This window comes from Eucalyptus grandis, chromosome 7 (genome assembly GCF_016545825.1).
Source record: "Eucalyptus grandis isolate ANBG69807.140 chromosome 7, ASM1654582v1, whole genome shotgun sequence".
NCBI classification, from domain to species: Eukaryota; Viridiplantae; Streptophyta; class Magnoliopsida; order Myrtales; family Myrtaceae; genus Eucalyptus; species Eucalyptus grandis.
Window position 1 is genome coordinate 37,540,381 of NC_052618.1, and position 22,531 is coordinate 37,562,911.

Consider the following 22,531-nt stretch of genomic DNA (forward strand, 5'->3'; position numbering starts at 1 on the left):
GGATCAGTGGATCAGTGGAGAATCGATTAGGAAAGGCAAGAAACAGAGAGAGACCCAGAAGCGAAAAACAGAGAAAAACAGAAGAAGCTTTTGAAGGTGGGACTGGGAGACGCGCGCGTGCAGTGAAGAAAACGCGGTTGCACTGTGAAGATGGAGATGTTAGAGAGAGAGAGAGAGAGAGAGAGAGAGAGAGAGAGAGAGAGAGTGCAGCTGGCCACCGAAGCAGAGGATGTATAAATGGCGAGAGGAGGGAGGAAACAGGAAACGTTCCGAAATGGGCAGCTCGAAAGAGGAAACAGAGCAGGGCGCTCTGGGATTCCGTTGAAAATTGAAATTCGCTTTCCTGTTCTGTTCTCCGTTCCGAAATGGGCAGCGAAGGTCGAAAGAGGAAGCAGAGCAGGGCGCCCTGGAATTCCGTGGAAAATCGAAATTCGCTTTGCTGTTCTGTTCTCCGTTCCGAAATGGGCAGCGATGGTCGATAGAAGAAGCAGAGCAGAGCGCCCCGGGATTCCGTTGGAAATTGAAATTCACTTTCGTGTTCCATCGTCTGCATGGCTGGTGTTTCCCAAATGCCCTTCGTACGTGGTGTAAATTACCGGACTGCCACTCCGCCAAAAAATTCGATAACAATTGCAAAGTTTTGAAAGGCGATATCGAAGAAGAGAAAGAAATATGGGAGGATAGTTTCGAAAGGGAAATATATGAATATATATTTATATATATTATGTGTGCAAAATAATAAGGTATTGAAATATCCGGTGCAAAAATCATATGTATGCATGATTATATAGGTGTCGTTATTAAAATTATGTTTATCAAATATTTTAACACAACTTACCCATACACAACATGCGGCTCATTATCACTAATTGCAAAAGTAAAAACAAACTATTCAATTATAAGTCCCAAGAGCTGCCTACCAAATGAATGAAAATCTTATCGTACAACATAAATGACACGCGATGTCATTAAGACTAGGGTTAATACCTTAAAAAACCCCAAACTGGTACACCTGTGACAAATTTACCCCAAACTATTTTTTTGACCATGAAAAACTCCAAACTGGTACACCTGTGACAAATTTACCCCGACTAACTATAAAAAAAACCCTAAACTGGTACATTTATGATAAATTTACCCCAAATTAATTTATTTGACCACAAAAAACCCCAAACTGGTAAATTTGTGACTAAAATACCCTTTCGAAAAATTAGATTAATACCACAAAAAATCACAAAAATTATAAACTGTAACAAACAAAGTGTAAAATCCCAAATTAATATACCGGTCAATTGTCACGTATTATTTAATTTTATAATTTAACAAGAAAATTTAACTAAAACTAACAGAGGGTAAATTTGTTACAAGTGTACCAGTTTAGGGTAAATTTGTCAAAGGTATATCAGTTTAGGGTTTTTGGTGGTCAAAAAAATAGTTTGGGATAAATTTGTCACATGTGTACCAGTTTGGGGTTTTTCAAGATATTAACCCTTAAGACTATCGTTTTACATCATGAATTTCTTATAATTTTTGTTTAAGAAAACCTTCCGAATCCCCAAATTATATTCAATGTAATACATTCATTCTAATTTTTTTTCCATAACGATCAATATCCCAAACTTTTAACTGCATGACATATTTACTTTATGTTCTACTAATGAGAATCGTTGGAAAGAAAACAGTTTTAATATGGTCTTCACGTGGCTTAAATGAAATAAAAAATGGCATCGTTCTAGCTGAAAAAAAAAATTAGAGGGGAGTAAATTTGTGGTACAAGTTTGAGGTATTCAATATCATAAGAAAAAGTAAAAAAAAAAAAATATCATAAGAAAAAGTTGAGGGTAAATATATCATAATGAGCATAATTTAGATTTTTTTTTTATGTCCATAAGTATAGTTATAATTTTTTAGTGGCTTATTCTCCTTCTTCTTTTTTACTATTTTATAGTGATTCAAAATTAATTTTTCAACAATTTAAATCACGCCTGCTCTTCCTCCATTAATAATCTTGTCACAATTTCTTTAATGGGACTGAGCGGAAATCCTTGCATTAAAGTTGGCGGCCGCGATGGACTTGGGAAGCAGGTGGATGGGAGAATAGGCTGACGAGGACTTGGACATTTGTTTGCTATCGATTGAGACAAAGGGAGAGAGAGAGAGAGAGAGAGAGAGAGAGAGAGAGAGAGAGAGAGAAATAGGGGTGTGCAACGGAAACCGCCCAAACCGGGACCGGACCGGACCGGACCGTACCGGCCGGTTTTGGGCGGTTCCCACAGTCGGCGGTCCGGTTCCCGGTTCCAAGGTGGGAACCGGACCAACCGGACCAACCGGACCGGACTAAATTTTTTATATATAATTTATATACATATAATATATAAACACATATAATATATGAATATTATATATGAAACTTGTTGCAATCAGAATTGCAATTGAGGTAACAATCTCTTATGTGGCCAAGAGACCACCAAAGCTCTTAGAAAACTTATTTGTTAGTTTTATCTTCTACTCGATGTGGGATAAGGCTCTAGGAGTTCCTCATGCTCACTCTCTCTCTTGCTCCCCTCACTTGCAAATGACAAGGCACTTCAAGCCTCAAAGAATCCGACATCGACTAAACATTCAAAGCATAGAAGAGAGATTATGTATAAAACCTAAGCCAAGCACAAATTTTACTCAAATTGTTCATGGCTTTTATGCTTAAAATTAAGAGTGAAACACATGAATTATGATTAATATTCACGCAAGTGAAGTTTGAATATTTTGCACGTGAAAACACGTGTGAGTAGTTTTATTAAATCGCCCGGGAACCAAATTGGATTGATTGGTCCGAAGCATGGTCGTTCTTTAATGAATGGTCGTTATTTAGTGAAAAAAGAAAGTGTTGATCTTATTGGACCGAACCGGACCGGACCGGAACCGATGGTCCGGTCCACGGTTCCCAAAATTGGGAACCGGTTTTCCCGGTCCGGTTCTCGGTTCCACCTTGGAACCGGACCGAACCGGGAACCGATCACTCCTAGAGAGAAATGGAGGACAGACGAGGGCAAAGGAGGGGAATGCGGGTGAGTTGTTTTCGAAATATTATAATGGAATAATGACGAAATTAATATGATTCATAATTTTTTAATTATTTAATATAAGCTCTCAATTTTATCCTAATACTTCATGTAATTTATAAACTCTTAATTTTTAATATGGTATATCGAATTTGGTACATATATAATGTACTATATGAACTTTTAATTTACTGAATGTGATTTTTGGATTTTCGCTATATATTCAATATATAATGTGGTCTTATTGGACTTTTTGTACATGTGCAATATAATCTTTATTGAATATGTACCAAAAATTTAAATATCATTATGAATAAATTAAAAATTCAAAATCAAATTATATATTAAATTAAAATTTAAGGGTCATATTAAATAAATCATTCATGTCATTTTCACTATTATAACCGGTGGCTTTGGACTTAAATCGTGCTCAATGGCCAATGTTGGCGTTTCCGAAGCACAAATGCTAGAGTCAACCAAACCCCAGTCGGACACGTGTGTCCTTTGACCCATCATCACTCCATGCTTTCCTCCTCCTTCACGTGTAGCTCCTCCCATCAATGTTGTGACACCATCATACATGGTTAGGTCCACATAGTTGAGCTATGTATGCCATCGCTAGAATAGGCACAGTACGTGTTTGATTGACAAAGATGTTAATTTAGACTTCATTTCTTTCGTAAAAATATTATTTTATAATTTTTCAATATTTATATTACTTAAAAATAAGTCATAAAATATTTTTTATGCATGCAAGCGTTAATCCATTGAGGCCTGCTCGAGACCTTGGCAATCATGCTAGGGATCATACTGTCGACACCTAGGTCCTTCAAGGGCAAACTCAAGACCTTGCTCAAGCTCAAGCATGGGGAAGCTCGGCATGGGGGCACTACGGTCTCGAGCTTAGGTGTCGGGATGAGCAAAGTATGGGGGTAAAGAGCTCAACCTTGATGGACCTAGGCTCGGCCTCTATACAATCACGCCTAGCCTCTATATAATCAGGCCTAGGCGCTGAAGACCTTGGCCTAGTTGTTGGGGACTCGAGCATTGACATTAGGGTTCCAAGCCCAACCTCGGTAGACTAGAGACAAAAAGGTGAGAGAAAGAGAGAGTAGATGGATAAGGACAAAAAGGGAATGTCGATGAGTTGTTTTCCATGTATTATATAATTGGTGGCTCTCACTTAGACTGCCAAATGGACGGCGTGCGCATTTCGTGACATAGACGCTATCAACCAAACCTTAGGTGGACACGTGTGTCCTTTGACCCCTCACTCCATTTTCAAAGAGGCCATCTCATCGCTATGTACTTAGACAATTAAACGTCTTTCGCTCCCCTTTCCCTGCGCGTGTTGAACATGGTAAGACACATGCGCAAGTGAAAACTTCGGGCAAAAAATATCTCAATTTTTTTTAATGTAAAATATACACGGGATTTCTGGATATCCGCCTATCTGACACAAATTTTTATCCACCTAACTGACACAAATTCGAAGGTGTGTGGTCAAAGAATGCTTCGATTTGCTTTACAATGTAGAGAAATACTCTGAGGAATATAAGTTCTTCCCTCGCATTTTGGCAGGATCGCATACAATAATTATTAATTAATTTTCTCGAAAAATCCAAATGAATCAAAATGCATTTTTCATTACGAGTACGGGATTATTTGAGCTATAAATATATGAGTTAGTCCACTATATATTCTCATTTAACTTCATTCATAAATTTCTTCTAGTAGAAGACTATCTAAAGACAGGATTATTTGAGCTGTAAATATGAGTAAGTCCGCTATATATTCTCTTTTAACTTCATAAGTTTCTCCTTCTAGATGACTATGTAAAGACAGGAAATTTATTTTTGCACTTCAAATCTACCAACCAAAGAGATAAGAGTCGAAGGGTTCCTCTAGATCCATGGCGCTTTCTCAGTCGCACCCAATTTACGATCCATTAGTTGCAATGAATGTCGAATTTTAAGGTATGGAGGAGCAAAAGTGACGGGGTTTGGTGGAGGGCAGTAAGTCATTCGCCATTGAAAGATTTAAGTGATGATTAACTACGAATCAATCAAATGCAAGGAGAAGCATTGATACATACTGTGTGTTCACTTTCAGCTACTGGAACTGTACAGATCTTTTCATGCTGAAGAAAATAAAAGCCTACTTGACTCTGCTCCTGGCGATTCAGTGATGTCCTCTCCGGAGGACAGAGAGGAATTTGCCGGGCTTCTCCTTGCGCCGATCCTCCCCCTCTTCTGCAACCTGTTTCCCATCCAACGTCCGAAAAGTCAAACTTAATAGAATTTGAACTTAGTTTTAGTGAAGAACTTAATTTTAATGGACATGGAATTGGCTTGCGTGAGCAATGATGACTCAACAACAACAACATGTTGATTCGCCGAAGGTCCGGCGAAGGGCGGCGGCGGGCGTCAGAGCTCTGGCGAGGGTGGACCAACAGCGTTAGCAACTCGGCAGCAGGGGCACGACAGTAGTTGGCGTCACTCGGAGAGGAGGGTGGCCCGGATCGGCGTCGGGCCGTGGGAGTCGCGGCGTCAAGGGCGCGGCGGAGCGGGCCTGGTGCTCGGACGATAGTGGGTCGCGGCAAGGGGACAGTTCGCGAGCTGCGGAGCGTCGGGTCGCCGGGAGTAGCAGAGGGCGAAACTGAAGAGGCGTCGCGGGCTTCGGGTTGTAGGAGGCTCAGAGCGGTTCAACAGGCGTCAGAGCAGATTTGCTGGGCGTCAGAACAGCGTGCAGGGGTCGGTCACAGCGTCGGAGGAGGCGCGGACATAACCGAGGCAGCAACAACGTCGCGGCGAGGAGTCAAGCGGCGGTGCTCGTGGCTAGCGAAGCAGCGGTTCGAAGCTGCCGTCGTCGCTGATGGCGGTGGTCTGCTGTGATCGTTGATGTGGGGCTTCGGGGACAAGCGGAGGCATGGTGGAACAGACGTGGAGGTGCGGCAGTCGCATGGGATCTGCTGGCGTCGCGGGCTGCTCACAGAGGAGGTGCGACAGGGCAACGATGCTGCTAGCGTCGAGTCGGAGCAAAGGCCAGGAGAGCTCAGGCGGAGGGAAGCACGTACGAGCACCGGCAGCAGCGGGTCACGAGTCGTCGAGTGGATCGGCGAGGCGGAGGTGTCCGGTGGGTAGAAGCCTCGAACGACTGAGCGGCGGTGGTTGGCTTGCGAACAGCAGATGCGGATGAGGGAAGAAGATGACCAGTGCTTGTTTTTTCTTTTTTTCTGTCTCCTCACGTCTTCTCCCTCTTGTTGTTGTACTTTCTACAGTACTTTTCAGCGGAAGGGAAAATTCCTTGCTGACTTTTTACTTTATCCCCGAAGAACGAACACTTCTCTTTTTTCCTGAATTGTTGACCTCGAATACTCCCCAAAAACCCTAGAAACCAGGGGTGAGCATCGGTCCAAAATCAACCCTAGACCAACTCTGGACCGGCTCAACCCTGTTGGTCCTGATCCAGTTCCTAAGAAGATTGGGTTGATCATTGATCCTGGAATTCCTAAACCAGCACTATGCGGGTTGATCATCAATCCTGAGAATTCCGGGTCAATCCAACTTGGACCAACCCTAACTTTATATATAATATTACTTATAATTTTTTTATATAGAGAAAATCTTAAAATAAATTTCGTTAACAATATTAAACAACTCTTTAGTGAGGAGTTTAAGTAATTTTACATTGTTATTTTATAACTTAGATTTTTAATGTTTTTATGACGTCAATATTCATAATTTACCAAGGAGGAAAATGTTTTTTGAGGAGTCCTCACGATGTCCAAAAAGGCATAAACAGCTCATTATGGCATCATCCTCTAGTATTCGTTATCTTCTATCTTATTTGTCATCTTAGTCTTCAATTTGCCAAAATCGAAATAAACAATTTCTCCGCTCACCACTTGACACTCGCCTTGCTCACTTTGGGTCACTCGTGCTGCTCACCGCTCGATGCTTACTTGGCTTGTTGCTTTCTGCTCGACATTCGATGTTCATTCTGCTTGATGCTCACCCCACTTGACCCTTTCTCCTTGCCTTTCTTAGCTGACCTCGCTCATTATCGAACCCATTGGGTCAGTATGGTCCTTGGTTACCCTTGTCGATTGGTCCTAGGTTGACCCTAAAAACCGAATTAAATACATTAGGTCAGTTCGATCCTTAATCGCTTTTTTAAGGAATACAAAAAATGAAATAAAAAATTATTGGTTAATCCTGGGTTGATCCTGAAGCTGGACCAAATTCATTAGGTCAGTTCAGTCCTCAATCGCTTTTTTAAAGAGTACAAAAAATGAAATAAAAAAATTATCGATTGATCTTAGGTTGACCCTGAAATCGGACCGAACCCATTGGGTCAATCCGGTCCTCAGTCCCAAGCTCAATAAGGTCAGTCCTCGGTCCCAAGCTCAATAGGATCGGTCCTCGGTCCCAAAAATTGAGGACCGGCAATGTGTGAGTTGGTCCTAAGGTTAAGGGGCGGACCGGCCCAACCCGAACCATGCTCACCCATATTAGAAACGAAGTCTCTTTCGTCTTCAATTTTTTACCTAGAAAAAACCTAAGAGAAAAACCCTACTACGTGAAACCCTCCTACGTGCGGTCGTGTATTCAATATGTGGCCCCCTGAACCCTATGTGTTTTAACTTATTTATAGGCAGCGAAGTAGGGTTTTTAATCTTTCCAAATCGGTATCCACAAAGATTCTTTTTCCAAACGCAATATTCGTTTTTTCACTTGCCCTATCTGAAAAATTCCATCATATCTTAGAAAATTTCAAATTCTTATTTTCACAAGATAATTTCCGATCATAAAAAAAGGGCTTGAACCAATTTGCTCGCTTCGTGGGCTTAGTCCGGCCTGTCAATTTAAAGGTCAGACCACTAATTTGAACCTATCCGCCACTGGTCCAATAAATAAATGCACAAAATGCAAATTAAAAACAAATGCACCTAAATTAATATGCTATGTACTTAATATTATTTTTTAGAGATAAAATTAAGCCCTAATTTTTAATATAATAAATGAATGACTGGATTGCCAAAATTTAGGTATCAACAACTGCCCCTCTTTGAAGGTGATCTCATAGAAGTTGCCTTCAAAGACAAATTGAGACTTAAATTTGGGTCATCCATATGCACTGAATGATTTTTGTTTGAAAATAAATTCCATTTTTGAATGCAATTTATATGATGCATGGAAACACAAATAATAAATGAACTACCTAAAATAACTTACATTCAAGGAGGATAGAGTAATTCGAAATAGTTGGTGTTACATGTCCAAGACCCATACCATTCTACAGTCACCCAGAATAATAACATGGCTTTGCAAAAAAACTGCTTTCTCAGGACCCGTACCTTTCTACGGTCGCCTGAATAGGGAAATAGTTGTTGTCTAGGACTCGTACCATTTTACGGTCGCTTGAATAAGGAAATAAATGTTGTCTAGAACTCGTATCATTCTACGGCTGCCTAAACGGGGATTCACTTTCCAAGACCCATACCATTTTACGGTCGCATGAATTGGGAAATTACTTTTCCAGGACTCGTACCTTTCTACGGTCGCTTGTTAAAGCAATAAATATTGTCTAGGAACCGTACCATTCTAAGGTCGCCCAGTCTTGCAGTAGAGATCATCTAACCAAGACCCGTACATTTCTTCAGTCGCCTTAATCAAACTAAATCTAGAGGAAAATCTTTGGGGGACAACTTAATTGAGTGTCGATTAAAAGGGACTCTAGGCTACGAAAGCACGCCATGTCAATATAAAAGACACTAGGCTACAAAAGCACGTCGGGTCTATTAAAAGGGACTCTAGGCTATGAAAACACGCCGGATCAATATGAAGAACACTGGACTACAAAAGCACACCGGTTCGATGAAAGGGACTTTAGGCTACAAAAGGGACTCTGGGCTACGAAAACACGCCAGGTCAATATAAAGGACACCGGGCTACAAAAGCACACCGAGTCGATGAAAGGGATTCTAGGCTACAAAAGCATGCCAAGTCGATTAAAGAAATCCGGGCTACGGAAGCACGCCGGGTCAATGAAGGTGACTCTAGGTTATGAAAGCACGCCATGTCGATATAAAGGACACCGGGCTATAAAAGCACGACGAGTCTATTAAAAGGGACTCTGGGCTATGAAAGCACGCCGGGTCAATATGAATGACACCGGGCTACAAAAGCACGTTGGGTCGATAAAAAGGACTCTAGGTTACGAAAGCACACTAGGTCAATATAAAGGACAGCTTGACCAAGTCAAGTGTCGATGCACTCAAGAGATAATACTTGCACAATAACAAGTATTTATAGTATAGTTAGAGATATACTTACCTGGTTATATCTCTTATTCTTGGGGATATGTCTTATGGAATTTAGATGTCCTGTGGAGGTTTTTCACCTTCTGGTAGAAAATAAATTTTTGGAACATCAAGGATGCACCTTGAATGTTCGTGAATATTTCTCATCTCCTAATATCATGATGCATTCTAAAAGGAACCTGAATGTTAGAAGCTCTTGAGTCTTTAAGAAAACATTACCTACCTGACATGATTTAGAGCAAAAACTGAATGCACATTTCAAAGTTCAATAGGGGTTTTCATCGATTCAATCAAGGTTTATGCATAATGACTTTACCATTTTTGCATCACCCAAATTTCCACAAGAGAAAATTGTCATTCAAGACAATGGCATGGATTTCTTAAGAATACTAAATGAGACACTTTCAGTTAGAAAGGACTTTCACTCACTCTCATTCAAAATGGTTGTTTTAGGAGAATCACTTCATCTCACTATCATCATATAAACAAGAGTCCGAGTATTCTCGCAACCAATTCGAGAGGTCTTTAATAGGGACCATAATGTGGGCTTGGTCAACGGTTTAACAAATGGACTCTTTGAGTCAATGCTATTGAAAGAATAATTATGTAATCATCTTCGGGTTTACAAGTCAAGAACCTTGCAAAATAGATGGGGTCAAGAATATTGCACTTCTTCAAGCGATTCTTATAAACATATGAACTCACATGTAAATTCAAGTGCCATAATCTGAAAAGACTTTGTAAGGGACATAACGTAGGCTAGGTTCATGGGTTGAGAAATGAAAGGATCATTAGGCTCAAAATGTGTGTAGATGGTGAGAGTTGATGATGATCTTGGCATTGCCACCAGTTTTCTTTTTCACTCAGGATTGTCATGCACTATTGACCTTGACTCATTAGATACTATTCCATTGGGATACAATTTTTTACAACTGATAGTTACTTATCTTGACTCTCTTTTTTCATCTATGGGTATTGGCATTGCTTTTACTTGGCACACTGTTTTTTCATACTCGCAATTCTCATGCATTTTTTCACTTCTTTTCATGGGAATTGGCCTTGCTTTTATCAGGCATACTATTTTTTCATGCCCCTTAGTTCTATTTTGAATTCAATTCTTGCGCACAATGCATGCGTCAAGCAATTACACTTTGAATGACACTTGAACTTTTCAAGAGTTTTCATCTACCTTTTTGCCTTGCCCCAGTGTGGGGGATGATCATTAACTGGGTTTAAAGAAATGAAATTGGAGGCTCAAGTGGGCTATGCAAAGTATATAACTATATAGGATAGAGAAAGAAATGCTCTTCATCATCCTAAGGCACTTAAATTACCACATAAATTCAATGTAATAGCACGACTTTAAGATTGATGCAAGTGAAAGCAAGAAAATTTCTTTTCATTTTCCTCACCTCATGATGTCATCTTACCTCCCATTTGCCCCCAATGTGAGGTAGTTCTTGATAGAGGTAATTTGAAAAAAAATTCACAAGTGTATGCGGCTCAAAAAAGTTAAACAATGGATCACTTGTTGTGTTTGAGATAGAGAAATGAATTGCCCCTCGTCATTTCGATTTTCGTACCTTTTACGAGAGAACTATTTACCTTGCAGATATGGAACTTCCTACACTCATCTCACAAGTGTATATGTAAGGGATTGTGTATAGGATAAGAATTGCCTTTCATCATCCTGACACGTCTCATTTAGCATTCTTAAGCATCTATCTTGACAAATCTCCACATGAAATTGGTGAGTTAAATAGGCAAAATCACTATCAAAATTCTCTTTTGAGAAGAGTCCAACAATTTAAGCGTGAGAAGCTTTTATGACTTCAAAACAAACAATTTATCACACTAAAAAAATGTTTTCATATGCACGATTTTTGCCATTCATTCAAAGAATTGTCCCACGAAGGCACCATCTTAGTAGTGGGTGTTCTTGGATTGCCCCTATCGAAAGGGAACACACACACACACACTAATTGATCAATCGAGACCAAGAATACGATATTCAGTTTGATAGACGCTCCATTCTCGCTTTTGCCTCTGATGTGCCTTTTTCAGATTCTTTCTTATTAGGCCAAGAAAGTAATGCTCTGAAACATAAAGTAGACGAGTCAGAAAATTAAACAGGGCTAACCTAATACATGTGTTTTGGAAATGGCTTGAAAAATGATTTTTTTTTCTTTGGGGATTTTTTGGATGGGGAAGCATGAGGAGGCCCGGTTCTCAGAATTCTCCTTAGATGATATTTTCTTTTCATTGTTGGATATCGTCACCAGGCTGGTTTGGTGTACCCCATCATATCATCAAAATTGGAAATAAAATTGTAATTTCATTGAATAGAATCAAATGAATTACATTATTAGAATGGAAAATGCAAACAAGCAAATCCTAGAAACGAAAGCAATAATTGAAATTTTAGAAAGCAGGAAATCCTAAAAACTTGAAATCCTAAAAAGCATAAAAAAGACTCCTTCGTAGAGGAGTGTCAAGACAAGAACTTCTTCACTCAGTGACAGCATTTGTGCCTCCGTCATGGTTGGGCATAGCGTTTTTCTTATTACTGCTGAAAGCGAACGCCTTTGTATCCAAGAGGTCTTGGACCTTATGCTTCAAAACATAGCAATCATCAGTGGAGTGACCAACCTCTCCCATGTGATAGTCACACTTTTCGGAGGGATTATATGTAGGATAATGCTCGGGATTTGGTCACTTCGGCTCAGTAGAGAGTAATCCTTTCTTTTAGAGGACGGGCAAAACTTTGGATAGGGATCCAGGAAGAGGTGTAAACTGTCTTCTAACATTACATCATCGACCTAAGAACTGATGCCCTCCACCTTGTTGCTCAATAGAAATCTTAGTTATCGGAGCGCGATTCAGTTGAGAATAGGCCAAATTAATCAGTTTCAAGGTCTTTCTCCCTCTTGGTAGAAAACCTCTTGTTAGATGGCTCAGTAAACCACCATTCTCTTATCCCCATCTCAATTTTTTCTCCCACGGGAACAAGTTGGTTGAAGTTTTCGACGTATGTGTTGGCCATCCGGTTACGAAACTCAAACGGGAGAGTTTTGACGAACAACTTCATTAACTCCCTGTTCGTAGGCTTAGGAGTGATTTGAGTCGCCAGGTTTCACCATCTCACGGTATACTCTTTGAACGAAGGTTTCGTCATCTCTCGGTATACTCTTTGAACGACTTGTTCTTCTTCTTCTCCATCCTCTCTTGATCCTCTCGGGAAGGTGTAATGTCCATATTGAACTTATATTGTTTGAGGAATGCGTCAGCCACTTCATTCCAGATGTCGAGAAGGTTTACATTTTTCATTATATACCAGTTCAGCGCGGGTCCAGTCAAACTCGCATGGAATGATTGAATCATGAGGGGCTCATTCTTCACATATTGGGCCATGCGTACATGGTACATCTGCAAATAAGCTTTCGAGCAGGCAATACCATCGTATTTTTCGAACTCCGGCATCTTAAACTTTTTCGGCATCTTGACCCTCTCATACACAAACAAGTCGAATGGGAGTGAACTTTGCGACTCCCTTAGTTGTTTCACTCTTTCTTCCAGTTTCATGAAGTGTTCATCTTGCTCTGTCTTAGGAACGTTGTCAAGCTTAACATTTTCCACATTGGCTAGTAGTGGGTCATCTTCTAGCGTAGGCATGTCGTCATTATTGGTCTGCTTTGGGATTACTATTTCATGGAGAGCGGGTGCAGGAGTCAGATTTGCTTGGAGGGATTGGATTTGAGTTGTCAGAAGTTGCATAGAGGTGGCTAACTGCTGAAGTTGTTCTTCCATAGTGGACATATGATCAAGCATTTCAGTTTGGTCAGCCATTCTAGCTCTTAATCACGTTATTATGGGCGAACATGAAGGATCCATTGTCACCTAAATGAAAGAAATGAAGATATGTAAGCATGAGGTGTAAATAGAGAATCAATTCATGACAATGATCTAATCGATTTTTTCATTTTTTATTTATTCATGAAAAGTTTGTACAAGAAGGGCATTTCCTAAAAATGGACTAAGAAAAGATACATTTCCTAGACATGAATTGAAAACAAATTCTCCAAAGTTTTTTTCAAATGGTTCATTACATGACAATTTCCTCATTTCATCTCTGATTGACAGAGGAGTTAAATCAAATGATTAACCTAGATTGTCATGGACAGATCAAAAGTATGACAAAGTAAGCAAATTGCATAGTGTAGGGCTAGAAGACTTACTTCACCAAGGAAAATCAATGGCAATCACATAGACATGCGCATGGGATGTGGGGTTCGATTTCTAGCTAGGAAGGTTAAGCAAGGTAGAGTTAAAAGGGTAGGATGACTTAGTTGTAGCCTCACATACTAAGTCAAGTCCTCCTAACTCCCGTTCAGTCAAGAATGATACTCCAATACAACGCGGCTTCGCGGGCATAGGTAAACATTCTTGACACCAAGAAAAAGCTTTCGAGATTGAGTTGGGCAACATTTACTACGCGGCCTCGCGGTCAAAGTTGTATCCAACTCAATACCATCCTAGGTGTCTTAGTGCGGCCCAGATCCGGCAATAGGTTGTGTGTGCAATAGTGTAGTGTAAATGTAAAGCATGCACAACAATTTATATCAAACAACACTTCGTTCATGAAAATAAATCATACATCATACATTCCTATACCTCCCTGTAAAACAAAGTTAAGCAAACACTTTCCTTTATACCTCACATCCTACAAGAACATTTAACACCTTAAATGTTAGGGGTGTACCTAGAATCCCTGCTGCCAAACAATTTTTTTTTTTCAAATAAAAGAGAAAATTAGCCTAAGTCCACTAAGAGTTTTAACTCAAGGCCCCAGCAGAGTCACCAAGTTGTCGTGACCAAATTTTCGGGTGTGAACCACCTAAGATTTGTCTAATGGATTGTTAAGCCTAGACCTAACTCGGGCTCTCCCAAGCCCATACCAATTCGTGACTTATATTCAGATTATTAACATACATATAGATTTTATTTAGAAGTCACCACTAATATATTTTTTGGTGGGCTGATTAGAAATAACAGGAGTTTTACTTTACCCCTACAAACCAGAAACTCTAGGTATGAGGACTTGGTTATACTAGATTTCTCTAATACCCTTTCGGTACCATTCTTTATTTTCAAAAAGGCTTTTGCAGGCAGCTTAAATTGATTTTAAATCTATTTCTCTAACATGTGAGGCGATCATGCAGGTACACAAACCACCAATTTAACACCTAAGTAAAGCAATAAATAAATTGCATGACTTACTTCAAAGCAACGAAAGTATCTGCGTTGTTAGATAAGAATTCACATCAACAATCCTAGATATGACTTCTAATTAATACGCAATTTCTTTTCTTTTTTTTCACTTATTTAATGAAAGTCATGCAATATGCAATGCAATATAACTAAATGACCTAATTCTAATGACATGCAATTTCTAATTAAATAGACCTAATAACAATCTCTAAATGACTTGCATTTCATGAATCTAATCATATATGACATTTCCACAACATTTTTTATTTTTTCTAAAAAAATGCAATCTATCCTGGAGAAATGGAACTAATTTATTTAGAGACATTTTTTGTATTTTTTATGAAATTCGGAATTAGGAAAAATGTGAAAATTATCTAACTAGATTAAGAGTCTATTCAATTTGAATTAGGAATTAAGTTAAACCAAATCTTAATTTAAACTAAAATATTATCTTAACCCAAATAGTCCTAACATGCAATCTATCTAATATCTAAACTTAAAATGAAACATGCAATTTTATCGTAATATGCAATGACGTAAAAAGATGCCATAATCTACATGACATATGCATGATGATTTTTTACGTTTTTTTTTTTTTTAATTTCGAAATTAAAAAATTGTCACATAATTAAACATGCAACTTAAATTAAACAAAAACTAACATCCTAAATGAATGCATTTTTTTAGATTTTTTGATTTAACAAAATAAAATTGATTCAACCAACATGATAGCAAATCATATAAGATATAATCGATATCCACAAATTAGCGAACCATATCCCGTGCATGAGATCGGGTTGGCCAATTTTTAAATAAATCGCGAATCGAATTTCGAGCCGGAGATTGGATTAGCGATTTTTCAAGCGATTGCGGTTGCGAGTCAGATTTCGGGTGCGAAAATCGGACTATCAGTCTCAAATTTCAGAAGCAATTTCATGTCAAGCAATCTCAATCTTACATTAAGAAATAATTATACTTAAAAGAAAAAAATAAAGTAAATAACAAGAAAAACTACCTAATTTGCTTTTGTTTTTCCTTTTGCTTTTTTTTTTTTTTTTTTTTTTTTCGTTTTTCCTTTCCAAGCAAAACGGCAACGTGGTGATCCGCCAAAGGTCCGGCGAGGGGCGGCGGCAGCGTCGAGCTCCGGCGAGGGTGGACCGGCGACGTTAGCAACCCAAAGCAACAAGGGCACGACAACGGTTGGCGTCACTCGAAGAGAAGGGTGGCCCAGATCGGCGTCGGGCCGTGGGTGTCACAACGTCAAGGGCGCGGCAGAGCGGGCCTAGTGCTCAGACGACAATGGGTTGCGGCGAGGGGATAGTTCGCAAGTTGCGGAGCATCGGGTCGTCGAGAGCAGTAGAGGGCGAAACTGAAAAGGCGTCGCAGGCTTTGGGTTGCAGGAGGCTCGGAGCGAATCTACAGGCATTGGAGCAAATCTGCTGGGCGTCAGAACAATGTGCAGGGATCAGTCACAGCATCGGAGGAGGCGCAGACAGAACCAAGGCGGCAGCGGTGTCGCGGCGAGGAGTCAAGCAACAGTGCTCGTGGCCGGCGAAGCAGCGGTTCCAAGCTGCTGGCGTCGCTGATGGCGATGGTCTACTGTGATCGTTGATGCGAGGCTTCGGGGACAAGCAGAGGCGTGGCGGAACAGACACGGAGGTGCGGCAGCCGCTCGGGATCTGCTAGCATCACAAGTTGCTCGTAGAGGAGGTGCGGCGGGGCGATGATGCTGTTGGCATCGAGTCGAAGCAAAGGCCGAGAGAGATCAGGTGAAGGGAAGCATGTACGAGCACCGGCAGCAGCGGGTCGCGAGTCATCGGGTGGAGTGACGAGGCAGAGGTGTCCGACGGGTAGAAGCCTCGAATGGCTGAGCGATGATGGTTGGCTTGCGAACGGCAGATGCAGATGGGGGAAGAAGATGACCCAGTGCTTGTTTTTTCTTTTTTTCTGTGTCTTCTCACGTCTTCTCCCTCTTGCTGTTGTACTTTCTGCAGAACTTTTCAGCAAAAGGGAAAATTCCTTGCTGACTTTTTACTTTATCCCCAAAGAACGAACACTTCTCTTTTTTCACCACCGGCTGTAGTGGCTCTGCTGGGTAGGCTCCTGCCTTTGAAGGGAAAGGTCAGGTGTTCGAAGCCCCTGCAACGCAAGTTGCAGGGAGATTGGCAGACCATTAGGTGTATTACGCGTGGCGCTCTAGTGGTGGGTCCTAGGCTAGCGTCGCTTGAGGGTTTACATGGCAATTGTCGACCAAAACGATTCATCCGGCACAAAAAAAACAAAAAACAAAAACAATTCTCTTTTTTCCTGAATTGTTGACCTCGAAAACTCCCCAAAAACACTAGAAACGAAGTCTCTTTCATCTTCAATTTTTGACCTAGAAAACCCAAGAGGAAAACCCTCCTACATGCGGCCGTATATTCAATGTGTGCCCCCCTAATCCTATGTGTTTTAACTTATTTATTGGTCGCGAAGTAGGGTTTTTAATCTTTCCGAAGTGGTATCCATAAAGATTCTTTTTCCAAATGCAATATTCGTTTTTTCACTTGCCCTATCCAAAAAATTCCATCATATCTCAGAAAATTTCAAATTCTTATTTTTACAAGATAATTTCTGATCATAAAAAAGGGGCTTGGACCAATTTGCTCGCTTCGTGGGCTTAATCCAGCCTGTCAATTTAAAGCTCAAAACCACTAATTCGAACCTATCCACCATCGATCCAATAAATGCACAAAATGCAAATTAAAAACAAATGCACCTAAATTAGTATGCTATGCAATTAATATTTTTTTTTAGAAATAAAATTAGCCCCTAATTTTTATACAATAAATGAATGACAAGATCGCCAAAATTTAGGTGTCAACACAAACTCATTTAAAAGCGAAGTTGATAGCACCATTTGACTTGATCTGGACATGATATGATTCTCGGTGGGTCTTCTTTCACCTTTCTTTTGGGGTTAAGGAACAAAAAGTGATCAGTTCTCAAGTCAATCTCAACTATTAGATTTTCTTTTTTGTCAGGGCCATCCATAAGTTTTGTAATGAATTGCAGTTTAGTCCATAGTCGCAGAACTTCTATTCTACCATATTTTTTATTTTATTTTTTTCGCCATATCTCTGTTGCTCATTTAAGATTATATTTCTGAAGTTGCATGTGAAGTTGCATTGAAGTACAACCTCTCTCTCATAAAAGAAGCACCATGGCTTAACAACTAGAAAAGAGTAAGAAAACACAATGTGGACATTTGGAGTTTCCTACAACAAAAAGATCGATATGACAGCAAGGTTGCAACTTTCCCAGAGCATGACATTTCTTATTAACATTTGAGATACATATGTATGATGCCCACTACTGAATTACATTCAGATAATAACAATAAACAAGAGTAAGACATGAAAACTTCATGAATAAGGGCTAAACTTAACAATTCAAGATTTAAGGATCAATGTCTTTTTTCATCCCAGTTGTTGGATATTCAGCTGAAGAGAAGGATAGCCCATAGGACTGCTGCCGTGGAATGCCAACTGCCTATCTACCATCGGTTAATGCAGCTCTTTGTCGGACCAGCTGAGCAACTCAGCCAGCGTTTTCCCATGCTGGAGGAACCCGCGTGGAGCTCAAGGCTGGCATTGCGCGGACGTTGATGTCAAGCGGTAGCAGGCGGTATTGGATGTCAAGCTCTCTGAACATCTTGACCATCTCCTCAATCAAGAGGGATCGCCTCGTATACTTCTCGTCCATGTCCTGGTGATTCATAGTGTGGTATAACCACACGACAATCCTCACACTGTTCAGCTCTTCTATATCCTTCATTATGATCATTGGCGAGGAATGCCAGTACTCTTTCTTGTCGTCGACATAACTGCAATCGGTAGAACAGCAAAGAACCAATCCAGATTATTTCTTAATTATCTATACGTCGATGCAGAGGGAACGGAAACAGACTGGCAATCTTCAAGGGAGAGAGCCCGGAATTTTAACATGGTCATCTTCCTAGTTCTAAATCCCAGACACCCGCGATTAATCCTGTTTCTTATCACAGATTGACTTGAAACACATTACAGGTCTCTACTTTCCCTGATAGATATCTACGGCAACAATCATTCCTCGCAAAAAAAATGCTTCAAAAGACTCAGAAAATTGAACAAAATTCGAGAAAATTTAGCTGTTTTCACTTGCCCGGTTATCCAGTCCTTCATGGCAGCAATCTTCTCTGCAGGGGTAGCTATGTGCACACAGAATTCGATCTCGTCTGCCATGTCTGGGCTCCGATAATAGTTGCCGATGGCCTTTGTTGCAAGAGTGCTGTTTGGATATACAATCTTTTGATCGTCATCCCTCAGAAACACGGTCGTCAGGATGTTTATCTCTTCCACAACCAACTAAAAAGGATGCAGCATATGAATGAGCGAAGAATAACAAAAGAGACCATGAAGTAGATACAAGCCAAAGCAAATAGAGCAGTGAATATACTGGTCGGCACATGATATCAGTATCTACCTCGACTCCATCGATCTCGCACCTGTCGCCCACATCATACGGATGCATCACGAACAAGAAGAGAGTCGCCTCAAATATGGTCTTGCAGGTGTTCCCGAAAAGAAATGCCAAGGGGACGAGCTGCGAACTGATAATGAACAGGAACTTCATTGTTGGTGCTCCCAGGATGAGAACCCAGGTGAGCAATACGAGGAAACCGACTATGACGTTGATCACGTCACGCAGCTTGTTCACTGCAATCTTGGTGTCATTTAAGGTCAAGTCAAGTGCTCTCCTCCCCCTGAAAGCATTGACCTAAAACGATTTGGTTAATTTGATTAGCATTAAAGACAAAAAAGTATGAACGAGGATGTCTAAGGACCTAATTTAACAGAATTCCACTCACCAGCCAGTTCTTCAGGCACGACTTGCTGATTCTCTTGCATTCATCGGCTCCTTCGAAGAGCCTCATCGTATTCAAGGCTTCATCGTCCTTCATGAACCGCTTCAGATCTTCCAAGTAGATAAACCTAGCAACAACAATAAGATATATAACTGACTTTGGACAATTTCCATCATAAAACCAGATAATATCGACTGCACATAGTGCGCCAGTTAATCGGAAAGAGATCCAATCAGGGAAGCAATTGACTCATTCAAGGATTATGTCAAAAGCTCAAAACAGGAGGTGAAGAACTATGATCTTACTTTGAATTAGGCTTAGCCACATTTCGAAAGATCTTCCTAGCTGCAGCTTTGGCTTCGTTTTCACTCCTGATCATTGTTGCCGACTCATCCTCTTCAGTAGAATCCTGTATCCGCTCATCCAATGTGGAGTGCAATCCATGCCGCACCATATTAATCAATCTTTTCATATTCCAGGCAGACACATTCTTGGGATTCAGATTGTACAAGTGCTCTATTGTGATCCCTCCCTCGCTGTTTCCCGACAGCCCTTGAGAGAGCTTCGTGTTCTTCACTCGGGGACTTCTCTGAAGCCCTCCGCTCCCAACTACCATACCACTTTCAGTTGGAAAAGCCACCGCCCTTAATTCTGGCGGCACAGTCACGCTTGCTTCCTGTAAAGTCTGACGATCACCTGCAATGTTCTCTTCCTGTCTCCTCCGAATTTCAATCACAGGCGGACCTGACAACTTCTCAATCACGTACTGATTGAACAGAGACTTCTGGATCCGTTCAAAGTAGGTCCTCACATGGAACGACGATGCCAGCACCTTGAAGATCAGTGTCTTGATCAACCACAGTAGAGCCACCTCCAAAAAGCACAAGAGCACCTTGGTGACGTACCTCAACCCGTCACCGTTAATGTCAAACAGAGCACGCCAAGCAATCGAGACCAATCCCAACCACAGGCAGTTCTGCACTGCGTTTCGATAGCTGTAGAAGAAATACAGAACCCGTTTTCGCAACAGAAAGTTCCTCTCCATGAAGAACACAGCTAATCGAAACATCCACCCAGAGACCAACCTCCCACAAATCAAGACCAGGACCAGGACCTCCCACTTCCACAGTTTGAACTTCCACAAATCCTTATGCTTCGATGCAGGAATCGCAAGAGTACAAACTAAAGCACCAACGATCAAGACCAAACTCACCCACTGTAACAGAGCCATGGCACCGAACGGGGTTTTCCTGAGCTCCTCTGGTAGGTCTTCTTCCAAGAAGATGTCGTCCTCGTCCTCATCCCCTGCCCTCCCCAACATTCCAGACCGCGGAATGTGACCCGATCTCTGTTGGGGCTCCTCCGGCGGGTCCATCATCCGCGACCGGGATTTTGAGCAGAGCAGGTATGATCGATGGGAAGTCGCGCTCGACGTCCTTTTAGTGACCTCCTCTTCTCTGTTGCCTACAGAGTTTCCATCTCCCCCACTGCTCGGCGAACCTTCTTGCCACCTCTGCGGCACACCTGGCCTAGCCTCTGTCCAGATGGGCGGCTGGCAGGACACTCTCGAGCCGTCCTGGCTCTGCCTCTGCGGCCGTGGAGCCGGCGGCGAACCGTCGCTGCCGTGTAGCTCCTCAATCTCCAGTTCCACGTCCCGCGACAAGTCGCGGGAGGTCCACTGCTGGTGTAGGGACCGCCCGATCAGCGGCGACGGCCGGTTATCCAGCGCGCGGCCCGAACCCTCGGCAGGAGCTTTTTCCTCGCTCCCCTTCTCGGACCCAATGCTGGGGTCTCTCAGCATTCTCGAACCGTCGCTGCCGCGCAGCTCCTCAATCTCCAGTCCCACGTCCAGCGACAAGTCGCCGGAGGTCCACTGCTGGTGTAGGGACCGCCCGATCAGCGGCGACGGCCGGTCATCCAGCGCGCGGCCCGAACCCTCGGGAGGAGCTTTTTCCTCGCTCCCCTTCTCGGACCCAATGCTGGGGTCTCTCAGCATTCTCGAACCGTCGCTGCCGGGCAGCTCCTCCATCTCCAGTTCCACGTCCAGCGACACGTCGCCGGAGGCCTGCCGCGACGGCGGGTCATCCGGCGCGCGGCCCGAACCCTCGGCAGGAGCTTTCTCCTCGCTTCCTTCTCGGACCCAATGCTGAGTTCTCTCAGCATTCGCGAACCGTCGCCGCCGCGCAGCTCCTCCATCTCCAGTTCCACGTCCAGCGACACGTCGCCGGAGGCCTGCCGCGACGGCGGGTCATCCGGCGCGCGGCCCGAACCCTCGGCAGGAGCTTTCTCCTCGCTCCCCTTCTCGGACCCAATGCTGAGTTCTCTCCGCATTCTCGAACCGTCGCTCCTGTGGCTCTCGGAATCACCTGGTAATAAGCCGGGACCACTGAGACCGAGCTCGAGGTCGGGGGTTTCGAAGGCGGTCGTCAGGATCTTCGCAGTAACTCCATGGATCAGTGGGTCAGTGAAGAATAGATTAGGAAAGGCAAGAAACAGAGAAAACAGAACAAGCTTTGAAGGTGTGTGAGAGGCGCGCGTGCAGTGAAGAAAACGCGGTTGCACTGTGAAGATGGAGATGTGAGAGAGAGAGTGCAGCTGGCCGCCGAAGCAGAGGATGTATAAATGGCGAGAGGAGGGAGGAAACAGAGCAGGGCGCTCTGGGATTCCGTTGAAAATGGGCAGCGAAGGTCGAAAGAGGAAGCAGAGCAGAGCGCCCCGGGATTCCGTTGGAAATCGAAATTCACTTTCGTGTTCCATCGTCTGCATGCCCAGGGTTTCCCAAATGCCCTTCGTACAGGATGGAAATTACCGGACTGCCACTCTCCCGAAAAATTCGGTAGCAATTGCGAAGTTTTGATAATCAAAACGCGATATCGAAGAAGGGAAAGAAATATGGGAGGATAGTTTCGAAAGGGAAATATATATATATATATATATATATATATATATTTATATTATGCGTGCAAAATAAAAGGGTATCGAATTATAGTGCAA

At 42.1% G+C, this 22,531-nt stretch overlaps 1 protein-coding gene across 1 annotated transcript; it reads right to left on the bottom strand.

Moving 5' to 3' along the window:
* Positions 1-18,231: 18,231 nt before the first annotated feature.
* Positions 18,232-22,294, bottom strand: LOC104455524 (mechanosensitive ion channel protein 6). The gene is made up of 6 exons (XM_039317777.1): positions 21,709-22,294; positions 19,843-21,667; positions 19,541-19,664; positions 19,156-19,449; positions 18,835-19,037; positions 18,232-18,517 (listed from the first exon to the last, which is right to left on the bottom strand). The coding sequence occupies exons 1-6, from the start codon at positions 22,292-22,294 to the stop codon at positions 18,232-18,234; spliced, it is 3,318 nt and encodes a 1,105-aa protein (XP_039173711.1).
* Positions 22,295-22,531: the final 237 nt, after the last annotated feature.

Coding starts and splice junctions, on each gene's coding strand:
- LOC104455524 (XM_039317777.1), bottom strand. CDS start 22,294: ATGGAACACGAAAGTGAATTTCGATTTCCAACGGAATCCCGGGGCGCT. Junction 21,668..21,708: donor GGAGCTGCGCGGCGGCGACG/GTTCGCGAATGC, acceptor GGGTCCGAGAAG/GAAGCGAGGAGAAAGCTCCT. Junction 18,518..18,834: donor ATGAAGGACTGGATAACCGG/GCAAGTGAAAAC, acceptor TACCGATTGCAG/TTATGTCGACGACAAGAAAG.